Consider the following 20,687-nt stretch of genomic DNA (forward strand, 5'->3'; position numbering starts at 1 on the left):
GTAATCACTCATATGACTTTTTCCTCTTGCTGTGCTTGAGGCAAAATGAATTAACACCAGCTGAAAGGATTCTGAACTACTTTTTCACCCTGCTGAGCCCACATTACATGCAACCTATTACCCCATGGGTCTCAGAACCAATAGTGTCTGCTTCTCAATCTCAGGTCAAGTTGACTAGAGCTGAGATGTGCAGCAGAAGGGATGCTAAGAGTGAAGTGGAAATAGAAATAAAGCAAAATCCAAGTTTTGGTGTAGGTGTGCTCCTCTTTGGGAGAACACAGAGATTCCAGATTGTATCCATTGGCAGAAAAGTCTGAGAAGTGGTTCATTGCTTTCCTACCTTTGTTTGACTTTCAGGTCTAAAACACATCATTTACATCACTAGTCTTCATCGTGGTAGCGTAAGATGGAATAGGTTGAGGGACGAGATTATACTTTTGAAAAATCTTCAGAATTCTTTAGTGAAAAGATTGAGATTCAATTTAATTGAAATCAACAATCATGTTCCCTTTCAGATGCCATGCAAGAGTCTGGAGATTCAAAGATCATGGGGATAGATTCCCTGCTTCTTTAGCATTAACTGGGGGGTGGCGGTTGGGCAGCTAATTCTACCTGAAAGGGTCAAAGAGGGCTTCAAAGAGGAGGTGACATTTGAGGTAAGTATTCAAGAATGAACAGAAAGAAAGAAAAAGAGAGAGAGAGAAAGAGAGAGAGAGAGAAAGAGAGAGAGAGAGAAGGGAAGGAAGGAGGGAAAGAAGGAAGGAGCACATGTACCCTTGAACCTAAAATAAAAGTTTAAAAGAGAGAGAGAGAGCGGAGAAACCTACACATGTACCCTTGAATCTAAAATAAAAGTAAAAAAAAAAAAAAAAGAAAGGAAGGAAGGAAGGTGGGGGGGATGGGGGAAAAAGGGAGGGAGGGAGGAAGGACTAAGGAAGTGGGAAGGAAGGGAAATGACATTTTAATCACAGAAAACACATGAAAGTGCACAGAGATTTTGTTAAGAGGAGATAAGGCTAAAACCCCAGTGCATTGACAGAAGGGAGAGGGGCAAGAGGTGATACTGGAAAATGAGTCCAGGGACAGATGGTGAAGAGCATCAAACACCACGCTTCAGAGCTCAGACTTAATCCTAAGCCATGGGAAACTTGCAAAGGCTTTCTAATGAGTACAGTGGTAGCATGATCAGAACTGAATTTTGGAAAAATAATTATAGCAGCAATACAGAGAAGATTGCACCTGTGTAAATTCAAATAAAAATAAACCCAACCCTTACTGCTGTGAGAGCTGACATTTCTGCATCTGTCGTGGGAAATGGTCTAAACTATTCAAGCAAAGGTAGTGAAGCAGCAAAGGTGGTGAAGTAGCAAAGGTAGTGAAGCAGCAAAGGTGGTGAAGCAGCAAAGGTAGTGAAGCAGCAAATCAAGCTTTATCAGTGTCTCGGGATCCTTTCTCATGCTGCTTGTTTGGGGTCTGATATTTCACTTTTCTTTTCCCCTTTGCTTTTATTAAGAGTTGCTGCTGTTCGGAGAGGTGGTTTTGTCCCCCCAGAGATAAACTGAACTAGCTCAGGATGATCCTTTTGCCTCTGAGTCTCTGACTTCTGCTCTAATCATCCTTCCAGCCTGTGGGTTAAGTTCATCTCTTATGAAGTGGGCTGCAGAATGAACTGCCCCCCACCCCCCGATCTCAGAACCATCACTTTATTAAGAATGTAGGGTCTTGGGAGCCTGCACTGTAGACCAGACACTTATTTGTGGCCCCCTAACTGAGTGAAAAATATGACCAAGTTCATGCTCTAGAATTTCTTTTTTAAACTCAAGCACTGAACGTTATGAGTAACTTTAGAAGTGGGCTGTTCGTTCTGTCACTGCCAAATACAGCCAGGAGTGAAGGCACTGGGGTGAGAAGTCAGAGATCATAGAGGAGACTCTTGAGAGTTGTGAGGTCAGAGACTTCTTCAAATTCACAAAGTTCCTTTCTCCTCATTCTACCACTGACATTACCACTTGGTTGTTTTGGGGGATAAATTTTCCACAAAGAAATTGTTTATCCACTTAGTTTGGCAAACACAAGTCAGACTATCACGAATGCTCTGTAGAGAACAAAGCTGTGTTCACAGGGAATGTTGAGTATCTGGCTTGGCTCCCCTACTAGCTATGTTATTTACTCCTTCACCATAAGATAAATGACTATATCTAGGGCTTCCAACGATGACTCTGGAAATGTCAGGAGTCTACTGTGGACCCCTCCCACCAAAGGGTTGCCTCACCCCAATGCCCCTACAGGGTTCAGACTTACTGCATGGTCAAAGGCCACTGAGTTGATAACCATGAAATTCTTCAGGTTGTACTTGTAGGGTGTATAATTCCCGTGCCAGGCCACAACATTGAATGGGGAGACATCCTAATCACAAAAAGCAGGAAAGGATGATTTTACCATCAAATGCTTTTGTAACTGTGATCCCACAATATGTACTGGGCATACCTCTCTCTTCTTTTGATTTGGTTTTGTTCTTGATTTAATTTTACTATCCTTTGGGAGAAGTACAACCCTGAATCATTTTGTGGTTGCTCCACACACCCTCTACTTAGCCACTAACCCTATTTTTCTGGTTCATAAGCTGCAGCTGCCTTCTGATCACAAATGCAGCAGAAGCACAGCACATTCTCTAAGTAGTGCCTTTTCAACAATTTTTAACCTAACTGTGAGGATCTGTGGATGTCAGCAATTCTCAAACAATCTGGGCTACCTTCTGTTTCCTGGAGCAGAGAGTACCTGCTGTGATAGTTCTCCAGGTAATTTCAGCCTAGAGGAACTTGCAATAGACACAGTGCCTGGGTTGGTGAGTCCAGGAGAGGGGAGAAGGCCTCTAAAAGTTCCCACTCCAAGGACTTGAGATTTCAGAGCAATCCTAACATAATATTTCTTGGTCCTGTCCTGGGGTAGAAGAGGATCAGTGTTCTGCTATAGGAAGGTTGTCCCTTCTGTATCTATGGGTCTGAAAGCTCTAAAGATTTTAATGAAGGCACTACTCATAGAGGCATGGTTAGGGTTAACTGGAATGACTAGAAGTGTTGAGGTATCTGAGCCTAGCAATAGTGGGAAGACACTGCCATTCCTGGGCATGTGGAATAAGGAGGGAAATATTGTTATAGTAGTTCAGCAAATGCTAGGACTATAAAGAAGGGTGCTACCCAGTGGTGTGCTGGTAAATATTTAACAACTAGCACTCTGAAAAAATATATAAAGCATTGACATATAGTGTTTACTGATTTCTAAGGTGGATATAGTCTCACCATGATGATTTTCTAGCTACCAATATGACATCACTGAATACAGAGTTGGACAGAAATGTGCATATCAGCTTTTGCAAGTCACTATGAATCAGCTCCAGCATACCACTAGGGCTGTCCAACAGGAACTGAGGTCATATGGGGGATGCAGCTACTGCCAGAAACACAGTCCTAAACAGGGAGGAAGCAGGGGAAGAAATCTCCCAATTTGTCTTTCCTCCTGCCTTGCAGTTTCCTGTGGGTTGAACCCAACAGAAGCCAGCTGGCTAGAGAGCCCGGGTGATACAGTTAACCTTCCAGGACACAGATCATGGCAAAGAGGGAGAATGGATCAGTGGGGACTCACATAGAGAATAACCAGCACAGGGTCTACCTGGAAAGTGCAAATCTTTCTGGAGGAGATACTGGCTGGTTCTAGAATTGTGGTTCTTTAACAATTGTATGTAAACAATGATCTGGGGAACATGCTTAAAATGAATGTAGGTTTCCATGTCCCATCTCCAGAGCTTATCATTTTTTGCAAGGCTAGAGTAATATCTGAGGATCTGCATTTTTTTTTTTTTTGAGAGGGAGTCTTGCTCTGTTGCCCAGGCTGGAGTGCAATGGCATGATCTTGGCTCACTGTAACCTCTGCCTCCTGGGTTCAAGCGATTCTCCTGCCTCGGCCTCCCAAGTAGCTGGGATTACAGGTGTGCACCACCACGTCTGGCTAATTTCTGTATTTTTAGTAGAGACGGGGTTTTGCCATGTTGGCCAGGCTGGTGTTGAACTCCCGACCTCAGATGATCCATCTGCTTTGGCCTCCCAAAGTGCTGGGATTACAGGGGTGAGCCACCACGCCTGGCCTAGGATCTGTATTTTAAACAAGCCTCCTTGAGGGTTTCTGATGCAAATAGCCCTGGAATTTTGAGAGACCCTGACCCAGAGAATATGAAAATAACAATGTGTCTGCTTCAAGGGTTAGTTTTAAATGCCAAACTGGTTGGCCTCAGCTGGTTGGCATTATCTCTAGATGTTGCCTGAGAAGAATAACATACCTTGGAAAACATAAGGAATAAGTCAAATAGACAAAATGAAGCAAACAAATAATGCTAAACAGAAGAGATCTTTGGGTTCTTCTTATTATATGATTATTTTATTCTAATATATATTCAGTATATTTCATAATATATTATAGAGTGCATATTACATTGTTGTTATTATTATTTATTAAGATCTGTGCCTTTGCTTGTGTCCTGAATTTGCCAGCCTGGTGGTACAAACCAAGCCAAGCTGATTAACTGAATTCTACTTGTTTTGTAGAATTGCTTGTATTTGAAATAGGGTGGTATTGGAGAGTATAAATCTTGGTTGATCTGTTAACTCATTTCCTTTTCAGAACATATTATGCTGCCCATATATTATGCTTTCCATATCATTTACAGAGACCCACATATTGCTAAGATTTTCATTGCTTGGTGAGTAGAAAGGGCACAGCCTTTGGAGTCAGATAGATATGGGTTCAAATGCTGGTTCTGCCACCTACTGTGAAGTTGGTAAATTATTTATCATTACTGGCCTTTTTCATGACTATGAAGGTATCATTGACTACTAGAACTATTTGCTTTATCTGTAGTGCCATAGTGGTATGATAACAATGAAAGGATATATGTAAAGTTTCTAACACTCGCCTTGGCAATCAGTAAGTGCTCAATCACCCTTCATTTCCTCCCCTGCCTGCCAACCCTCTTACTTTACCTGTTTGGCAGCAAACAGCTTGCCCTGGTATTTATTAATGACAGTGTAACCACCTGGTACTTGGCGATCCTCATACCAGGCAATGGGTATCAAGAAATCACGAGGATTGGCCAAGCCATTGGCCCCTAGAACACAGTAACCCAAAAGTCTTTTAGAAACTTCCAAAACATAGGAAAGACGCCCATGGTTGCATGAAGAGAAAGGCTTTCTTTCATATCAAGAGCCACTCCACAAATTGCTTTCATTGCTTAAAGATTCACTGGATTTCCAGTCTGGTACCTTTTAGGAAGACCCAAGGAATCTGGTCAGAAAAAAATTCACAAAAACCAGCATTACCTTCTAAGGTTGCGGAGTGACTATGGTTAACAAAACCACCTTATATGCATTATCTTATCACTACAGGTGAGGGGAAGGGAAAAGAGAAAGAGACCTGAAAAGAGGAAAAGGGAATATCTGATAGAACTCTAGAACTTTTTCTTTTAAAGGAACGCCTGAATACTCTAGAACTCATGACAGTCCTTGATCTCAGATAGGAAGGGTTACACGCTGTTGCCTGAGGCATGCCTCTGCTCCTTAGACAGAATTCAGATTCCAAGTCTGAAAACTGCTCTCCAGCCTGAAAGACCCCGTCTGCCACTCAGGAAGAAGTATTTAGGACCTGCCTGGTTACCTTTGGTTAGGAGTGAGTGTTTCCTCCAGAGAAAGAAAATAAATCAAAAGAGCAAACATGAAAAACGTACATGCAAAAACAATGCAACTCTGAGAGGAGCGAGCTGAGGAGTGTTTTACCATTTCCAGCTCCTGGGGTTAAAAAAAAATAAGCCCCCGGCTGGTTAGCAAATTATAGATATTTTCCAGAGGGTACATGTTCCATGGAACCTGGAGGCTATGCTGACTATAGAGCAGCAGGAAGCCAGAGCAGAGTGGGAAGAGTGGGCGGTGAACAGGATGACAGACGGCCCACCACGGCTCCAGCTGCCTCTTGCTGCCTCCCACCTTCCTCTGCATATTTGGATTCCTCAGGGGAGTTGACCAGAAGGCACACACTGGCCTGTCCCTGTTTGCTCTAAAAAGCTGTTGACAAGGAAGGGAAGAACTGGGAGATGTGACCAAAGAGGAAACCAAGGGCCAATTTTCCCAGTCACTCCTTTCACTCCAAGAGACAGTTTGAGAACAACCCCTCCTAACATTTTCACTTCCTCCAGCTTGCCAGAAGAATGGGGGCTGGGGGGACCTTGGTTCACTTTTGAATGTTTTGATCTGCCTCCTGGAGTGTGGTTTCTAGATCCTTCATAGCACTGAGTTATGTACTTTTTTGACTGCTAAGTGTGTGGATTTGGTGGGGTGTACACAGAGGTTCGTAGACTATGTGTCACCCAGTCCATCCCTCCTTTCCATAGGAATACAGCCCAGGGAGTTTTTATGGCCTTCCTACTTTATAGTCTTACAATATACAAAACAAAAAGCAACCCAAACCAATCCATTATAAATCTCACTGACTTAACAAATCTTCCTCTTAATCACAAAGCTCATTCTCACTTGTATGCTTTTGCAAAGCTGTTCCCTTTCCTTTTTACTCTCCTCAACTTTTCATAAAGAATTAGTCAAATTCTCATCTCTTCTGTGGAGCTGTTTCTGGCGACCCTAGCCCACAGTAACCCAAACTTCTATATTCATTCCTGTACACACTATGCAACCAGAAATCTATTACATGCTGCCTTTATCTCCAATGCCTATATACTATTCTAGAGAGATTTATAATAGATTGGTTTGGGTTGCTTTCTGTTCTGCATATATTTTCTGGCAGACCCTTGGTCTAGAGAAGAATTTGTCTAGAGAGAAAAGTGGAAGTTTGAGTGAGACAGCGAAGGGAGAAGGATGTTTAACTTTCATGCAATTATCTGTGTTCTACATCTCAAGCGAGGCGTAGAGGCTTGCAATGAAGATTTACCAATTGGTCCAAGGTCAGGTAACTCAAAGTGGACACCGTAGACCTCCAAGAGGTAGCCCCTGGTCTCCTCAAAGACATCTATGCTGAACCGCATTCCTCTCTGGAATGGAAAGCAGACACTGGTGTGCCTTCTGAAATCACAGCTGTAGTTATAAAGAAGCTGCCCAGAGCCGTAGCATGTCCCACATGCAAAAGTAAAGCTCTGGTTTGTTGAGCTGCTTGGGAGGTTACCAGAGCAAACATGAGTTAAAAAGAAAAACTTAAATCCTAATCACATATTGACCCAAGCCAATTCTAGTCTACCCTCTCATTGGGTCCAGAGATAACGGAAGCCTGATTTAGCCACATTTAAAAAAAAATGTCCACCTTCACTGCCTCTACTGCCATTAGTGGGAACAGGGCCTTATCCAGAGTGTAGGTAAATATTTAGGAAAGTGCAGTGACAAGTGGTCTTTGTTTTAGAATTATGTGCTATATTAAAACAAAGCAGGCACCCAAGCTTGCTTACTCTTCAGCACATGGAACCTTCTGCATAACTCAAATTCCCTTCTCATTGCCCAGACATGACAGAGAAATTTTAGAGTTGGAAATAGCAGCAGCTGAAACATCTGACTGCTCCCAAATTAGTGAGAGGCAGGGAAGAGAAGGGGACACATCACCAACCTGAATGACGCAGATCTCATTGGGCTGTACAAGCATCTTGCCAAACTCAGTGTAAATGAGAAGGTTCCCTTTCTGCGGAACTGAACAAAAAAAGACAGGGCAGTGGTGAGCAATTCTTTTGGTGTGATAACCATTTCATGAACAGGAAAGGCTTAAGGCTGCATTTGCTTTTTCATTCCAAATGAAAAGAGCTTTCTTGAGTCTCTTGGGGAAAAAGATAAATTCTGACAACTTAGATTAGTTATTTTCCTATCTAGAAGAATGTGAATAAAACAATGACTCTGCTTTTTTGGTCACCAGGCAAGAAACTTGTATATGCACAATTTTGTGACATGGCCAAAAAGGGGTAGCAGAAATAGGATGGAAAATCACCCATTTCTGATAGTTCCAGTGAAAGGCTAACATTTGCTTGTGTAACATATACACCAAAATGTTGATTCCAAAATATTGATACTAAAAAAACCCTCAAATATAATAGGCAGACCAGAACAATATCTGATAGACTTTACATTTTAGATGGTCTCATGAAAATTTGAATTTAAATTGTAGTTACTAATGATAAATGGGCTTTTACTGAGTGATTTTGAAGGCAAATACAGTTACCTTAATAAGTTAATCCTATTAGTATTAGTCTTCATTTCTTTTCAGCTGCCCAGGTCTCCCACATCAGAAAGGTCCAGAAGGGAAGGGCAAAGACAGACAAGGAAATAGAATAGGAGCTTTGAGGTACACTAGAAATCTTTTCCAGACCACCTGTGGCCTCTAGACCTCAGTCTCTGGATTGCACTAAATGAAATAAGAGATTGGAGAATGAAGGAAAATAATGTGCATAAAATTAGAAAGCAGCTTGTAGTTAGGGGTCAGTTAACAGTGAGGAGGTCTGAAGTCTTCAGAACTCACCAATCAAGAAGTCCCCATCTGAATTGTAAAAGCATCTGAAATATATAGAGTAATTCTTGTGACTTTCATTTCTAACATTATCTAGACAAATTACTTCATAACACAAATCATTGTTTAGTGCCTATGTACCAAGCTAAGAGCTGGGTATAAAATGGGGAGCAAAATGACCCAGGCTCTGCCCCTGTGGAACTTAGAGTCTAGTGGGGAGTCAGAGAGCAATCAAATAATTACAGAATAATATCACTGCAGACAGTAATGACCCTGTGAAAATCAAGTTCAAGGGAATGAAAGAATAGGGACTTGGTTAGTTTGAAGAATCAGCAAAGGCTTCTTCAAAGAAGGGACACATTTGACCTGAGGTCTGAAGGTGTTATCTAGGTGAGGGTTTGGAGAAAGGAAAGAATGTTCCAGGCAGAAGGAACAGCAAGTGCAAATGCTTAGAAGGAGGAGGGCACGTGGCAGGTTGAAAGAAGTGAATGAAGCCCAGTGTGGCTCAAGTGGAGAGAGTGGAGGTGGGCTGATACGAAATTTGACCCAAAGAGAGGCCTCCAGAGCCTTGTCATAGGGCTGTGATCTTGTCCCTGATTCATGGCTCACAAATCGCCATTGGGCTTTGGACACAAATGGTCCAGTTCCAGAGGTAGTGTATAATAAGGCAGGAATGCCATTTGCATACTTTGTTTTGCAAAGCCAGTATATAAGCTCCTCTACTTAGGAATTTTAAGCTTACACAGAACTATTAGCTGAAGCCAAAGTCGGGTAGCCTGCTACCAACAGGTGGTCCTAAAGGAAACTCACACAGTGTGACCTGGGACTCAAGAACATCCCTGGGGAATCTTAGAAATTAAGGATATTCAAAGGCACATGTTCTCAGGATCTCCTGAGGGCTGGGTCATGGGTCACTGGTCACTCATATTTGGCTCAGAATACATCAATTCAAATATTTTACATATTAATAGTTTGACTAATTTTGTCGACAATAATTTGGCACCTGGACAAATTGGGCCTCAGAGAAGATTCAGAACCCTGAAGGGGTTGCCTGAACTCAGAGCTAAGGTACCAGCAGGGACCCATTGAAAGCGCCTTCAACTTTGGGCTTCTGCTCTGATGGAACTAAGTCCTCCTGAGCCCTGTTTCGTTGACAGTTCTTGATTTTTTCCTCCTAGGAAGTTGTCATTTAGGTTCCTAATTCTAGTTCACAGGTGCATTCTAAAGGATTTTCTCCATTGCATTTTTCTTCTTCTTTCTTCTTTCTTCTGTCTTCTTTCTTCTTTCTTCTTTCTTCTTTCTTCTTCTTCTTCTTTTTTGAGATGGAGTCTCACACTGTCCGGCCTGGAGTGCAATGGTGTGATCTTGGCTCACTGCAACCTCCGCCTCCCAGGTTCAAGCAATTCTCCTTCCTCAGCCTCCTGAGTAGCTGGGATTACAGGCGCCCGCCACCACGCCTGGCTAATTTTTTGTATTTTTTAGTAGAGACGGGGTTTCACTATGTTGGCCAAGCTGGTCTCAAGCTCCTGACCTCGTGATCCGCCCACCTCGGCCTCTCAAAGTGCTGGGATTACAGGCGTGAGTCACTGTGCCCAGCCTCCATTGTCTTTTTCTAAAGACAACAAGAATGACCCCCTTTTGGGTACCATGTTTGGTTTCCAGTTTGGAGATGCATTCTAAATGGTCTTCTCCATTGTTTTTTCTCCCAAAATTTAGCACAACTGGCTTGCCTGCGCATTCGCGACTGTCATTTTTGTACATAAATGAGAGACTGAGCTCCTCAGCTCTGAAGAGAAAGGGCATTTTGTTCCTCCCAGCTGAAAGGCACCCTGGGTGACTAGGGGCTGAGTTGCAGTGTCTGGGGGATTCATCCCCTGTGATGTGCAGTGGCCCTACAGGGAACCCCCCAGCAAAATAGTTTAAAAAGATTTGTCCCGGAAACGCGTATAAGAGCTGACCACTTGGCATTTTGAGGCCTGTCAGAGGTGCTAGATCTCTGGAGAGAGAAACTGAGACAGCTAAGAGGGTGGAGACGACTCAGCAGTGAAACACTGTGGAGCCCTGCCTACAAACAGTACACCAATCCACCACCCAAAAACCCCTAGGCCACAGCTCAGTTCCAAAAAAAAAAAAAAAAAAAACAGGGTACACAAATAATCTAAGAATGAGGAAAGACAAGGAGAAAGGTGCCTCTACTTGCAAGTGTTTGTGTAAAATGGAAAAGTTCAAGGGCATGCCAGGGTTTCTAGTACTCCAGCTGGTTACCTATTACAGTCTGTTGTGCACATTTTAAACCGATGGGAAAATTGTATCATTCAGAGCCCAAAGGTCAACCTGCAACTACAGAGTTTCTAAGTTCTCTATTTCTCTGTTTTCTTTTTTGCCTGCTTTAAATCTGCTATTACTTTTCTACTGAGATAAAAACCACAGGTTGGGCCGGGCGCGGTGGCTCACTCTTGTAATCCCAGCACTTTGGGAGGCCGAGGCAGGCGGATCACAAGGTCAGAAGATAGAGACCATCCTGGCTAACACAGTGAAACCCCCTCTCTACTAAAAATACAAAAAAATTAGCCAGGCGTGGTGGCGGGCGCCTGAAGTCCCAGCTACTCGGGAGGCTAAGGCAGGAGAATGGCGTGAACCCGGGAGGCGGAGCTTGCAGGGAGCAGAGATCGTGCCACTGCACTCCAGCCTGGGTGACAGAGAAAGACCCCGTCTCAAAACAAAACAAAACGAAACAAAACACCACAGTTTGGATCTGATGTACACCTTATATGTGTTGATTGATGTCTTATGCCTCCCTAAAATGTATAAAACCAAGCCGTAGCCCAATCATCTTGGGTACATGTTCTCAGGATCTCCTCATGGCTGTGTCCATTGGTCACTCATATTTGGCTCTGAAAAATCCTTGAAATATTAAACAACAACAACAAAAGGATATTTGGACTCAAAGTCAAAATGCCTTTCGATCTACTCCTGCATTCCAGGGCTCCATCCTCCCTTTTCTGTTTACATTGTTATATGATGTTCTTGTTTATATCACAGCTATCAGTCAAGATAAATGCCTTTTGTCTCATTGATCATCATTGTCAATAAATATATATCAATATTGCCTTGAGAAAAAAATCAGTAACAAAAATAACTATGTATGTGCATATGTGACTTCAGAAGAGTGAAACCTGGAGTTTGCCTTCTGGCCAACAGCCCTTAGAAGATGGGCATGTCCTGCCCTAGAACTGAGCCACTTACCTGTTCTCCATGGAGGTATTGCAGAGGAAAATGTGGATAGCAAGCCCATTGTTAGACTTTATGTCTCCAGCTCCACACAAGGTGTGCAGGCCCTGGGAGAGAGCCACAGAAGAGGGAAAGGTTAATGTGAATGATGCCCAAGAGGCAGCCCTTCCGCTGGTCCCTGAGAGTCATGAGGTACATTTCTACTAGGGTCTTCCCTTTGGGACTGGTGGGACATTTGGAATCCAGGCAGCCTCTGAGGAGCCTGAATTACTGACTCATGTTTGGTAGTTTGTGGTTTACCCTAGTCTCCAGCCACGGCCTAAATCTGGATTGTCTCAGTGGCTATATCAGAAGAACTTACAGAGCATCAGTTCATTACTTGGTATTTTATCAATTTGATGCTTGACATCAACTGGAAGAAGAGATTCTGTTGGAGGTACCATCAGGCATCTAGGAGGCTTGGGGAGGAAGGTTGCAGCATCAGGGACCAGTTAATGCCCCTCAAGTACACTCCACTATGGGCAGCCCTCTGCTTATGAATAGGGTCAGCCTAATCTCTCTGGAACAGGGCAGAGGACTGCATTCTGACAGACTGTGTAATTCTCTCTGCTGTGTGACCAGATGATCCACAGTGCAAGAAACCTTAACACGTGGGTCTTCTCAAAATAGCCCTCAGCTCCAAACCTGCAGATAGAAAGCCAAAAGAAGGGAGCTCTGCTCCTCCAGATAGCTACAATTCACACAAGAAAGGAGATGGGGGTATCATTTTGTATTTTAACTCAATTTGTAAGTTTAGGGTGTATTTAAGTGAGTCTACACAGGGTTTGGAGCATTTAATAAAGATGAGAACTTCAAGATGTTTCTAACAATTTGTCCTGTAGCTGGGCACTTGGACTGTCCCTAAGTAAGCCATGAGCTGAGGCTGGTCTGCAGAACCCTCCACTGGTCTCTTTGAGTCCCACTTCCTTAGAGCTCCTTTCTCCTCTCCCCCAGATACTCCTTGCTCTGGGCAGTTATTCCAATACTCCCGGGACCTATAACTACCAAACAGAGCTTCCAATCAGCATTGTACTAACTAGAGTTGCCATGCTGAATTGACGCCATTCTAGCCCAAGCATCTACTTCAGGGAGATCATGAACTTGGATGGGAAATATTTTATTATATTTACTTCTGCTAATCTCTGAGTGAAATTTATCATTTCCTTCAACTAACATGAATGTAGGCAACAAATTACAGCGGTATTAGAGGTGCCTATAACTTTATCAGTGATAAAAATCATTATAGTCATTATAGATTCCTCAAAATATATTTATGCTCATACCATAATTATTAGATGTTTTCCATAGATATTATGATTTAGCACATTAACAAGAAAGCATATGAATGACAATAAACCAAATCAAATTTGTTTTTAATAGTATTTTTATCATTATATTTCAATATCATTAGCTTCTTTGTAATATTATATAATTTATTTTATATATTCATAAACAAAGACATCATCAGACTATCAAAGCGAGCAAAAAGATTAAAAGCCCCCGTTCTAGCCAAAAGAAAGGAGCTTAAGTAGGAAAATGTTCAATTGCCATTGTCCTTTCTGAGATATAAATAGTTCATGAATACCCTTTGGTGTCAGGGGCCATATGGTTTCTGTAAGTAAGACATCGCTCTGCCAGCCCCCAAAGCATACGCAGGTGGTTTTGTCTCTGCTGCCTCCTGATAGGGCTGCTTATGCTTGGCATTCAGCCTGCAAATGGTTGGCTCACTCACCACAGAAGAGAGGAGAGCAGTAGGAAGGGTGTGGATGGGACTGACTTACACTCACAAAGTCTACTTTCTTCTGAGATGCTTTTGGAATCTCAAATGGTTTCCATCTAAGCTGGAAAAAAATACACGTACAGAAAAATTACTTCATAAGGGTAAACCATAGACCTTCTAAATAAATAGCATCAATTACATAGAAAAGAAAGGACAGCTACCCCCTCTGTGAGGCTCTACTTGTGATTTTGTTATTTTAAAATGATTATCCATCATTTCCTTAAAGGGAATCTGTTAGTGTGTATGTTATTTGTACACGTGCACATGCGCTTGTGTGTGTTTAAAACTATATGAATATAAACTGCTTTTGTTCCTTAGCACTTTAAATTATAAAAACAAAAGAAAACCATTGCTTCCTCTTTTAGAAGCTATTTGTTTCTTTTAACATTTTGCTCAGGCACATCAGTGAGTTTTGACTGATGCTGCTTTTCATGCTATTTATAATCAGGTCCCTTTCCTGTCATGCCAGCCTCTCTGTGTGGGCTCCTGACACTGCAGGGGAAGGTTCTACTTCTACTTCAAGCCCTTAGAGTTCTAAATTATTTTTTTAAGAGAAAGAAAGAGCACCCAGCTGAGATCTGATTTGGTAAATGCAGTACCAGGTTCAGTTGCTTCACCAAACCCCATGTTTGTCCCTAGGCTGCCTGACAGTTCAGTTTAAATCACAACAATCTTTAATTTAATAATGAAATGATCTAAGGAAGAGGGGAGGAAAATCAGCAGGTTTAGGCCCTTCTTGAAGTGTCAGCCCAGCGCTTATTAATCAACTTGGCAGCAGGCCTGACTTAGCCAGGCTCACAGCTGATAAGCCCAGCTGCCACGTTTCATGGAGTGACCTGCACCCTGAGGACTAGCTCCACTGGCTGCAGCACCTGGTCAAGGTGGGCATGGCAGGACCTCCATCAGGTCACAGGGCTCAGCTCATTCTGTATTTCAGGGAGGGAGCCAGATGGGAAAGGAAACAGCAAGTGGAAAAGGCAGCCCTGGGATTACTCTGCCTCTCTGACATAAACAGGCAGCAGCCTTCATTTCTTAAAAGCAAAGCAGGATGGTTACATTCTAAGATACTGAAAAAGGATGTAAAATGTTGATTTGGGAAACAGTGCTGAAATCATGCTTCAGAAAGAAGGAAATGCTTTAGGACTAATTTCATTAAGGATGTTATCTCTTAGGGGTGTAATAGGGGGACCTGAGGGCAAGGATCTAGGAAATGGTTTCTCAACCTTGGCATTATTGACAGTTTGCACCAAATAATTCTTTGTTGTGGGGAGGTGTTCTGTGCATTGTGGGATGTTTAGCATCATCCATGGCCTGCCTCCACCAGGCTCCAGTGGCATTCCACCAGGTTGTAACAACCAAAAATGTCTCCAGACATTGCCAAACATCATTTGGGGGGAAATTTTCTCCCAGTTGAGAACCACTGACCTAGGAGGATATTTCCCTGACATCAGGAAGTGCCACAGCTAAGCGCTGCTGGATTTTTTAGGGGAAGTTCTGGTCTACCACTAACCATTACCTGCTGCTTCCTTCTATAGTAACAGAGCAGAATATTTATACCCAGGAACATTGTTAGGAATACTATAATACCTAGAATCCTAGTTTCAGAAAGAAAATCCAGAGAGAGTCATCTTTCTGGATTTCCCAGTAGAAGGGATTTAAGTATCAGATCAATGGTTGCCTGGGTAACCTTTTAGCTCTATCCAGAGATTCTCAATCCTGGCCACCCATGAGAATCACATGGACAGCCTTTGAGACCAAGACCAAATTAAATCAGAATCTGTGAAGGTCGGGCCCAGACATAGATATTTTATAAAAGCTCTTCTAATGTGCAGCTAGGATTTAAGAATCAGCACACCCAATCCAGAGGTTCTGTGATTCTTGTATTGATGAACCAAGCATCACGCTCAGAAAAGTCCACCCAGTCAACCAACCAACCAACCAACCAACCAACTGATCAATCAACTAAATTCTGGCATCTTGGGCCATATGTGGCAGTGACAATGACAGTTACTAAATAGCAAGAATGATTAATTAGTACAAGTCTAAGGATTTACAAATCTAAGGAAAAAAGTGACCAAGAAAAAAGAAGAAAGAGCAAAGGGAAAGAAAGGAGAGAGAGAGAGAGAGAAAGAAAGAAAGAACGAGAAATCCCAGTATCTGGGGATTTCCTGCCTGGTTTGTTGTACTGGGACGATACCTTTGTACATCTGCCTGATGTTAAAATACGTGTGGTAAGGCCAGGGGTAGTGGCTTACATTTGTAATCACAGCATTTTGGGAGGCCAAGGCGGGTAGATCACGAGGTCAGGAGTTTGAGACAAGCCTGGCCAACATAGTGAAACCCCATCTCTACTAAAAATACAAAAATTAGCTGGGTGTGGTGGTGTGCACCTATAATCCCAGCTACTTGGGAGGCTGAGGCAGGAGAATCATCTGAACCCAGGAGGTGGAGGTTGCAGTGACCCAAGACCTCACCATTGCACTCCAGCTTGAGCAACAGAGTGAGACTCTGTCTCAGAGAAAACAAACAAACGAACAAACAAACCTGTTGCGAGTAGAAACAAAGTCCTGGCCCTCAGAGAAGGGCTTTGTTTTCTTTGAGTGGAAAAGACTGAGTCAGAGAGAATGGTGGGTTGACCAGTTCAGCTGGTCATTTTTCAAGGTCTTCTGTAGCACATTAGCCCTCAAGTCATGAGAAGAGAGCCTGGAGTGGTGGATGAAAATGCAACTACATTTCATATTGAGGGGAGCATACCTTCAATACCCACAATCTGGAAGAAGCAATGACCTTGATGAACCTTTTCTAATGCAAAAAATGATCCCCACCAAATGACAGAGATGGTATATGGAGAGGAGTCATTTATCTGTTGGCCCTGATGGCAGAAGATTATGCAGAGTCTATATTCAGATCGTACTGGGCCTGTATCATGAAGGATAATAAAATCCCCAAGGTGGTTCTAATAAACTCAGTACTCACAAGAGAAAGCAGAGATTTCAGTTGGGAGCTCTGATGTGATATTTTGGTAAGTGTGAGGAGGGAGATTTGAGCAGAGGATTAACAGGAAGAGTCCATGGAGTGCATGGTAGAAACATCTATTAAAGCCAGCTGCAGCTTCATTGTAGGCTGTGGAGCGGTAACTCTCTAGGCCAGACCAAAAGGACAGTGCACTGAAGACTTGGTTTTTACTACTGTCTCTGTTCCCATTTACTCTGTGATCTTCAGGAAAGCCACTTTCTCTCTCCAAATTTTGGTTTTTTCTTACATATAACAACAGGGTGCTGGGTGAGAACTATAGTCCCATAATTCTCTCCAGAGAAGAACCTCTGAAAGAAGTAAAGGATGCTTGCTGACCGATTTAGTCCTTGTTATGGGCTAAATTGTGTCCTCTTCCAAATTTGTGTGTTGAAGCCCTAACCTCCAGTGTGACTATGTTTAGAGATGGGTTTTAAGGTTAAAAGATATCATTAATGTGCGGCCCTAATCTGATAGGATTGATGGCCTTATAAGAAGAAGAGATCTCTCTCTCTCTGCGTGCACTCAGAGGATAGGTTATGTGAGGATACAGTAAGAAGGACTGTCTTTAAACCAAAGAGGAGCCCTCACAAGACATCAGCCTGCTAAAACCTTGGACTTGGATTCTCAGTTTTCAGAACGGTAAGAAGATACATTTCTGTTGTTTAAACTACCCAGTCTGTGGTATTTTGTTATGGTAGCTTGATCAGACTAATATAGTCCTACAACTTTTCAAAATAGTTCATTTTATTTATACTATATACTCTTGTTAAATAGTTTCTTCTATATAGAATTTACTTATTAAACATTTCAAAAACAATAAAATTAATTGTAACACCCAAGCAATGGCTTGATTATAGTAGGCGTTAGTATTTGTTGAATGACTGAATAGATGAATAAATCTAAGGCACCAAGAACATTGCTAAGAACAAGACTAAGGCAAATTTTTGAGATCTTTTTTTTTCTGGGATGGAGTCTTGCTCTGTCACCCAGACTGGAGTGCAGTGGCACAATATCGGCTCACTGCAACCTTTATCTCCTGGGTTCAAGTGATTCTTCTGCCTCAGGCTCCTAAGTAGCTGGGACTATAGGTGTATGCCACCACGCCTGGCTAGTTTTTGTACTTTTAGTAGAGATGAGGTTTCACCATGTTGGCCAGGCTGGTCTTGAACTTCTGACCTCAGGTGATCCACCTGCTTTGCCCTTCCAAAGTGCTGGGATTACAGGCATGAGTCACTGTGCACGACCTGTGAGATCTTTTGGAGGTCAAAATAACATTCAGGCAATAGCTAGAAAATCAAATATTTCTAAAAGTCCAAAGGTGATTTCTAAAATGTCAGTTCTTCATATGTGTGTGAAATCATCACTTCCATATCTTTTCTTTTTTAAAAAAACTTTTTTCCAATCCTGCTACTTCTGTAGATCACTTCTATATCTTTTCTGACTTTCTGTTCAATCGTTCTATCAACAGTTGAGAGAGGGGTGTTGAAGTCTCCAACTAAAATTGTGGATATGTCTATTTATCCTTTTAGTTATATTATTGCTTCACATATTTTACAACTGTATTCTATGAGTTCTATTGGAAGATAAACTTTTACTTGCTAGAAATGTGGTGGTCAAAAATAATTTGAAAGCATCTTTAAGGGTGTCCGAAGTTAGAATTAAAAATTATTTAAGATTGCCAAAGGAGGAAGACAGAATTGGTGTCAGCACTTGATGATCAAGATTCAAAATTCATACTCAGAAATGAAAAGGAAATATTAGATAATTGACCTAAGTATTTCCAGTTAGAATACTGGGAGTTGAACTAGATGATCCAAGTATCCCTTTCAAAACTGAGATTCTTTAATTTACTGAGATTCCCTCCAAATTTCCCATGGACTTAACTAGATTGGATGACCTGAGTACTCTCAACAACACTGGCTGAGGATAGACAGACATATCATTAGAAGTCAGTACCACCTATCCAAGAATTTTGAAGTAACTTCTAGGTGAAATAGTCATCATAATGTACATATTAGTCTGTTCTCACATTGCTATAAAGAAATACCTGATACTGGGTAATTTATGAAGAAAAGAGGTTTAATTGGCTCACGGTTCTTCAGACTGTACAGGAAGCATGATGCTAGCATCTGCTCAGCTTCTGAGGAGGCCTCAGGAAATGTACAATCATGACAGAAAGTGAAGCAGGAGCAGGCATGGCTTACATTGTGGGAACAGGAGAAAGGGGGGGGGAGAGAGAGAGAGAGAGAGAGAGAGGTGGGAGGTGCCGCACACTTTTAAATGAGCAAACCTCATGAGAACTCACTCACTAGCATGAGGACAGTACCAACACGGATGGTGCTAAACCATTCTTGAGAAACTGCCCCCAAGATCCGATCACCTCCTGCCAGGCCCCACCTCCAACATTAGGGATTACAATTTGATATGAAATTTGGGTGGGGACACAGATCCAAACCATATTATTCTGCCCTTAGCTCCTCCCAAATCTTCTGTTCTTCTTACATGTCAAAATATAACCATGCCTTCCCAGCAGTGCCCAAAAGTCTTAACTCATTCTAGCATTAACTCAAATGTCCAAAGTCTCATCCGAGACAAGTTAAGTCCCTTCCACCTATGAGCCTGTAAAATATAAAATAAGTTAGTTACTTCCAAGATACAATGGGAGTATAGACATTAGGTAAATACTCCCATTCCCAAAGGGAGAAATTGGCCAAAACAAAGAGTCTACAGGCTCCATGCATGTCTGAAACACAGCAGGGAAGTCATTAAATTTTAAAACTCCAAAAAAATCTCCTTTGATCTCATGTCCACAACCAGGGTACACTGGCGTGAGGGGTGGGCTCCCAAGGCCTTGGGCAGCCCCACTCAAGTGGCTTTGCAGGGTTCAGCACCTGCAGCTGCTCTCATGGGCTGCCATTGAGTGTCTGTGGCTTTTCCAGGTGCATGATGCAATCTGTGGATGGATCTACCTTTCTGGAGTCTAGAGGATGGTAGCCCTCTTCTCATAGCTCCACTAGGCAGTGCCCCAGTGGGGACTCTGTGTGGAAGTTCCAGCCCCACATTTCCCCTCCACACTGCCCTAGTAGAGGTTCTCTGTGAGCACTCCGCCCCTGCAGGAGGCTTCTTCCTGAACATTTAAGTTTTTCTGTACATCCTCTAAAATCTAGTTGGGGGCTCTCAAGCCTTAACTCTTGTATCCTGTGCACCTGCAGTCTTAACACCACATGGAAGCTACCAAGGGTTATGGCTTGTACCCTTTGAAGCGGTACTTGGGTCTCTTTGAGCTACAGGAGAGCTGGAGCAGCTGGGATGCAGGAAACAGTGGCCTGAGGTTATGCAGGGTAGCAAAGCCCTGGGCCTGGCCCACAAAATCATTCTTCCCTCCTAGGCCTCTGGGCCTGTAATGGGAGGAACTGCCCCAAAGGTCTGTGAAATGCCTTTGAGGCCTTTCCCACATTGTCTTGGCTATCAGCATTTAGCTCATTTTATTTATGTAAATTTCTGCAGCCTGTTTGAATTCTTCTCCTGAAAATGGACTTTTCTTTTCTACCACATGGCCAGGCTGCAAAATTTCCAAACCACTCTACTTCCCTTTAAATACAAGTTAAAATTTAAATATAAGTTCAAATCTAAATTTATTTTTAAATGTAAGTTCCAACTTCAGGTCATGTGGGCATAGGCTGTTAGAAGCAGCCCGGTCACATCTTGAATGCTTTTCTGCTTAGAAATTTCTTCTACCAGACACCTTAAATCATCATTCTCAAGTTCAGAGTTCCACAGATCCCTAGGGCAGGAGCACAATGCAGTCAAGTTCTTTGCTAAGGCAAAACAAAAGGGACCTTTGCTCTAGTTCCTAATAAGTTCCTCATTTTCATCTGAGATTTCCTTGGCCTGGACTTTATTGTTCATATCACTATTGGCATTTTTGTTTCAACAATTTAACAAGTCTCTAGGAAGTTCCAAACTATCCTTCATCTTCCTGTCTTCTGAGCCCTCCACACTCTTCCAACCTCTGCCAGTTACCCAGTTCCAAAGTCATGTCCACATTTTCAGGTATCTTGATAGCAATGTCCCACTCCTTGGTATC

At 42.5% G+C, this 20,687-nt stretch overlaps 1 protein-coding gene across 2 annotated transcripts in view; it reads right to left on the bottom strand.

Moving 5' to 3' along the window:
• HGD (homogentisate 1,2-dioxygenase) overlaps nt 1-20,687 on the bottom strand; it is a 54,820-nt gene that overhangs the window by 11,827 nt on the left and 22,306 nt on the right. The window contains exons 5-11 of one of the 2 annotated variants that reach the window (XM_003893983.5): nt 13,587-13,646; nt 11,782-11,873; nt 8,548-8,582; nt 7,648-7,727; nt 6,985-7,084; nt 5,034-5,158; nt 2,302-2,406 (exon numbers count right to left, since the gene is read on the bottom strand). In XM_003893983.5, the coding sequence (XP_003894032.1) occupies nt 2,302-2,406; nt 5,034-5,158; nt 6,985-7,084; nt 7,648-7,727; nt 8,548-8,582; nt 11,782-11,873; nt 13,587-13,646 (597 nt within the window). The remainder of the gene's footprint in view (nt 1-2,301; nt 2,407-5,033; nt 5,159-6,984; nt 7,085-7,647; nt 7,728-8,547; nt 8,583-11,781; nt 11,874-13,586; nt 13,647-20,687) is intronic. The other variant, XM_031663036.1, reaches the window with a different exon arrangement.

This window comes from Papio anubis, chromosome 2, assembly GCF_008728515.1.
Source record: "Papio anubis isolate 15944 chromosome 2, Panubis1.0, whole genome shotgun sequence".
Classification (NCBI taxonomy): Eukaryota; Metazoa; Chordata; class Mammalia; order Primates; family Cercopithecidae; genus Papio; species Papio anubis.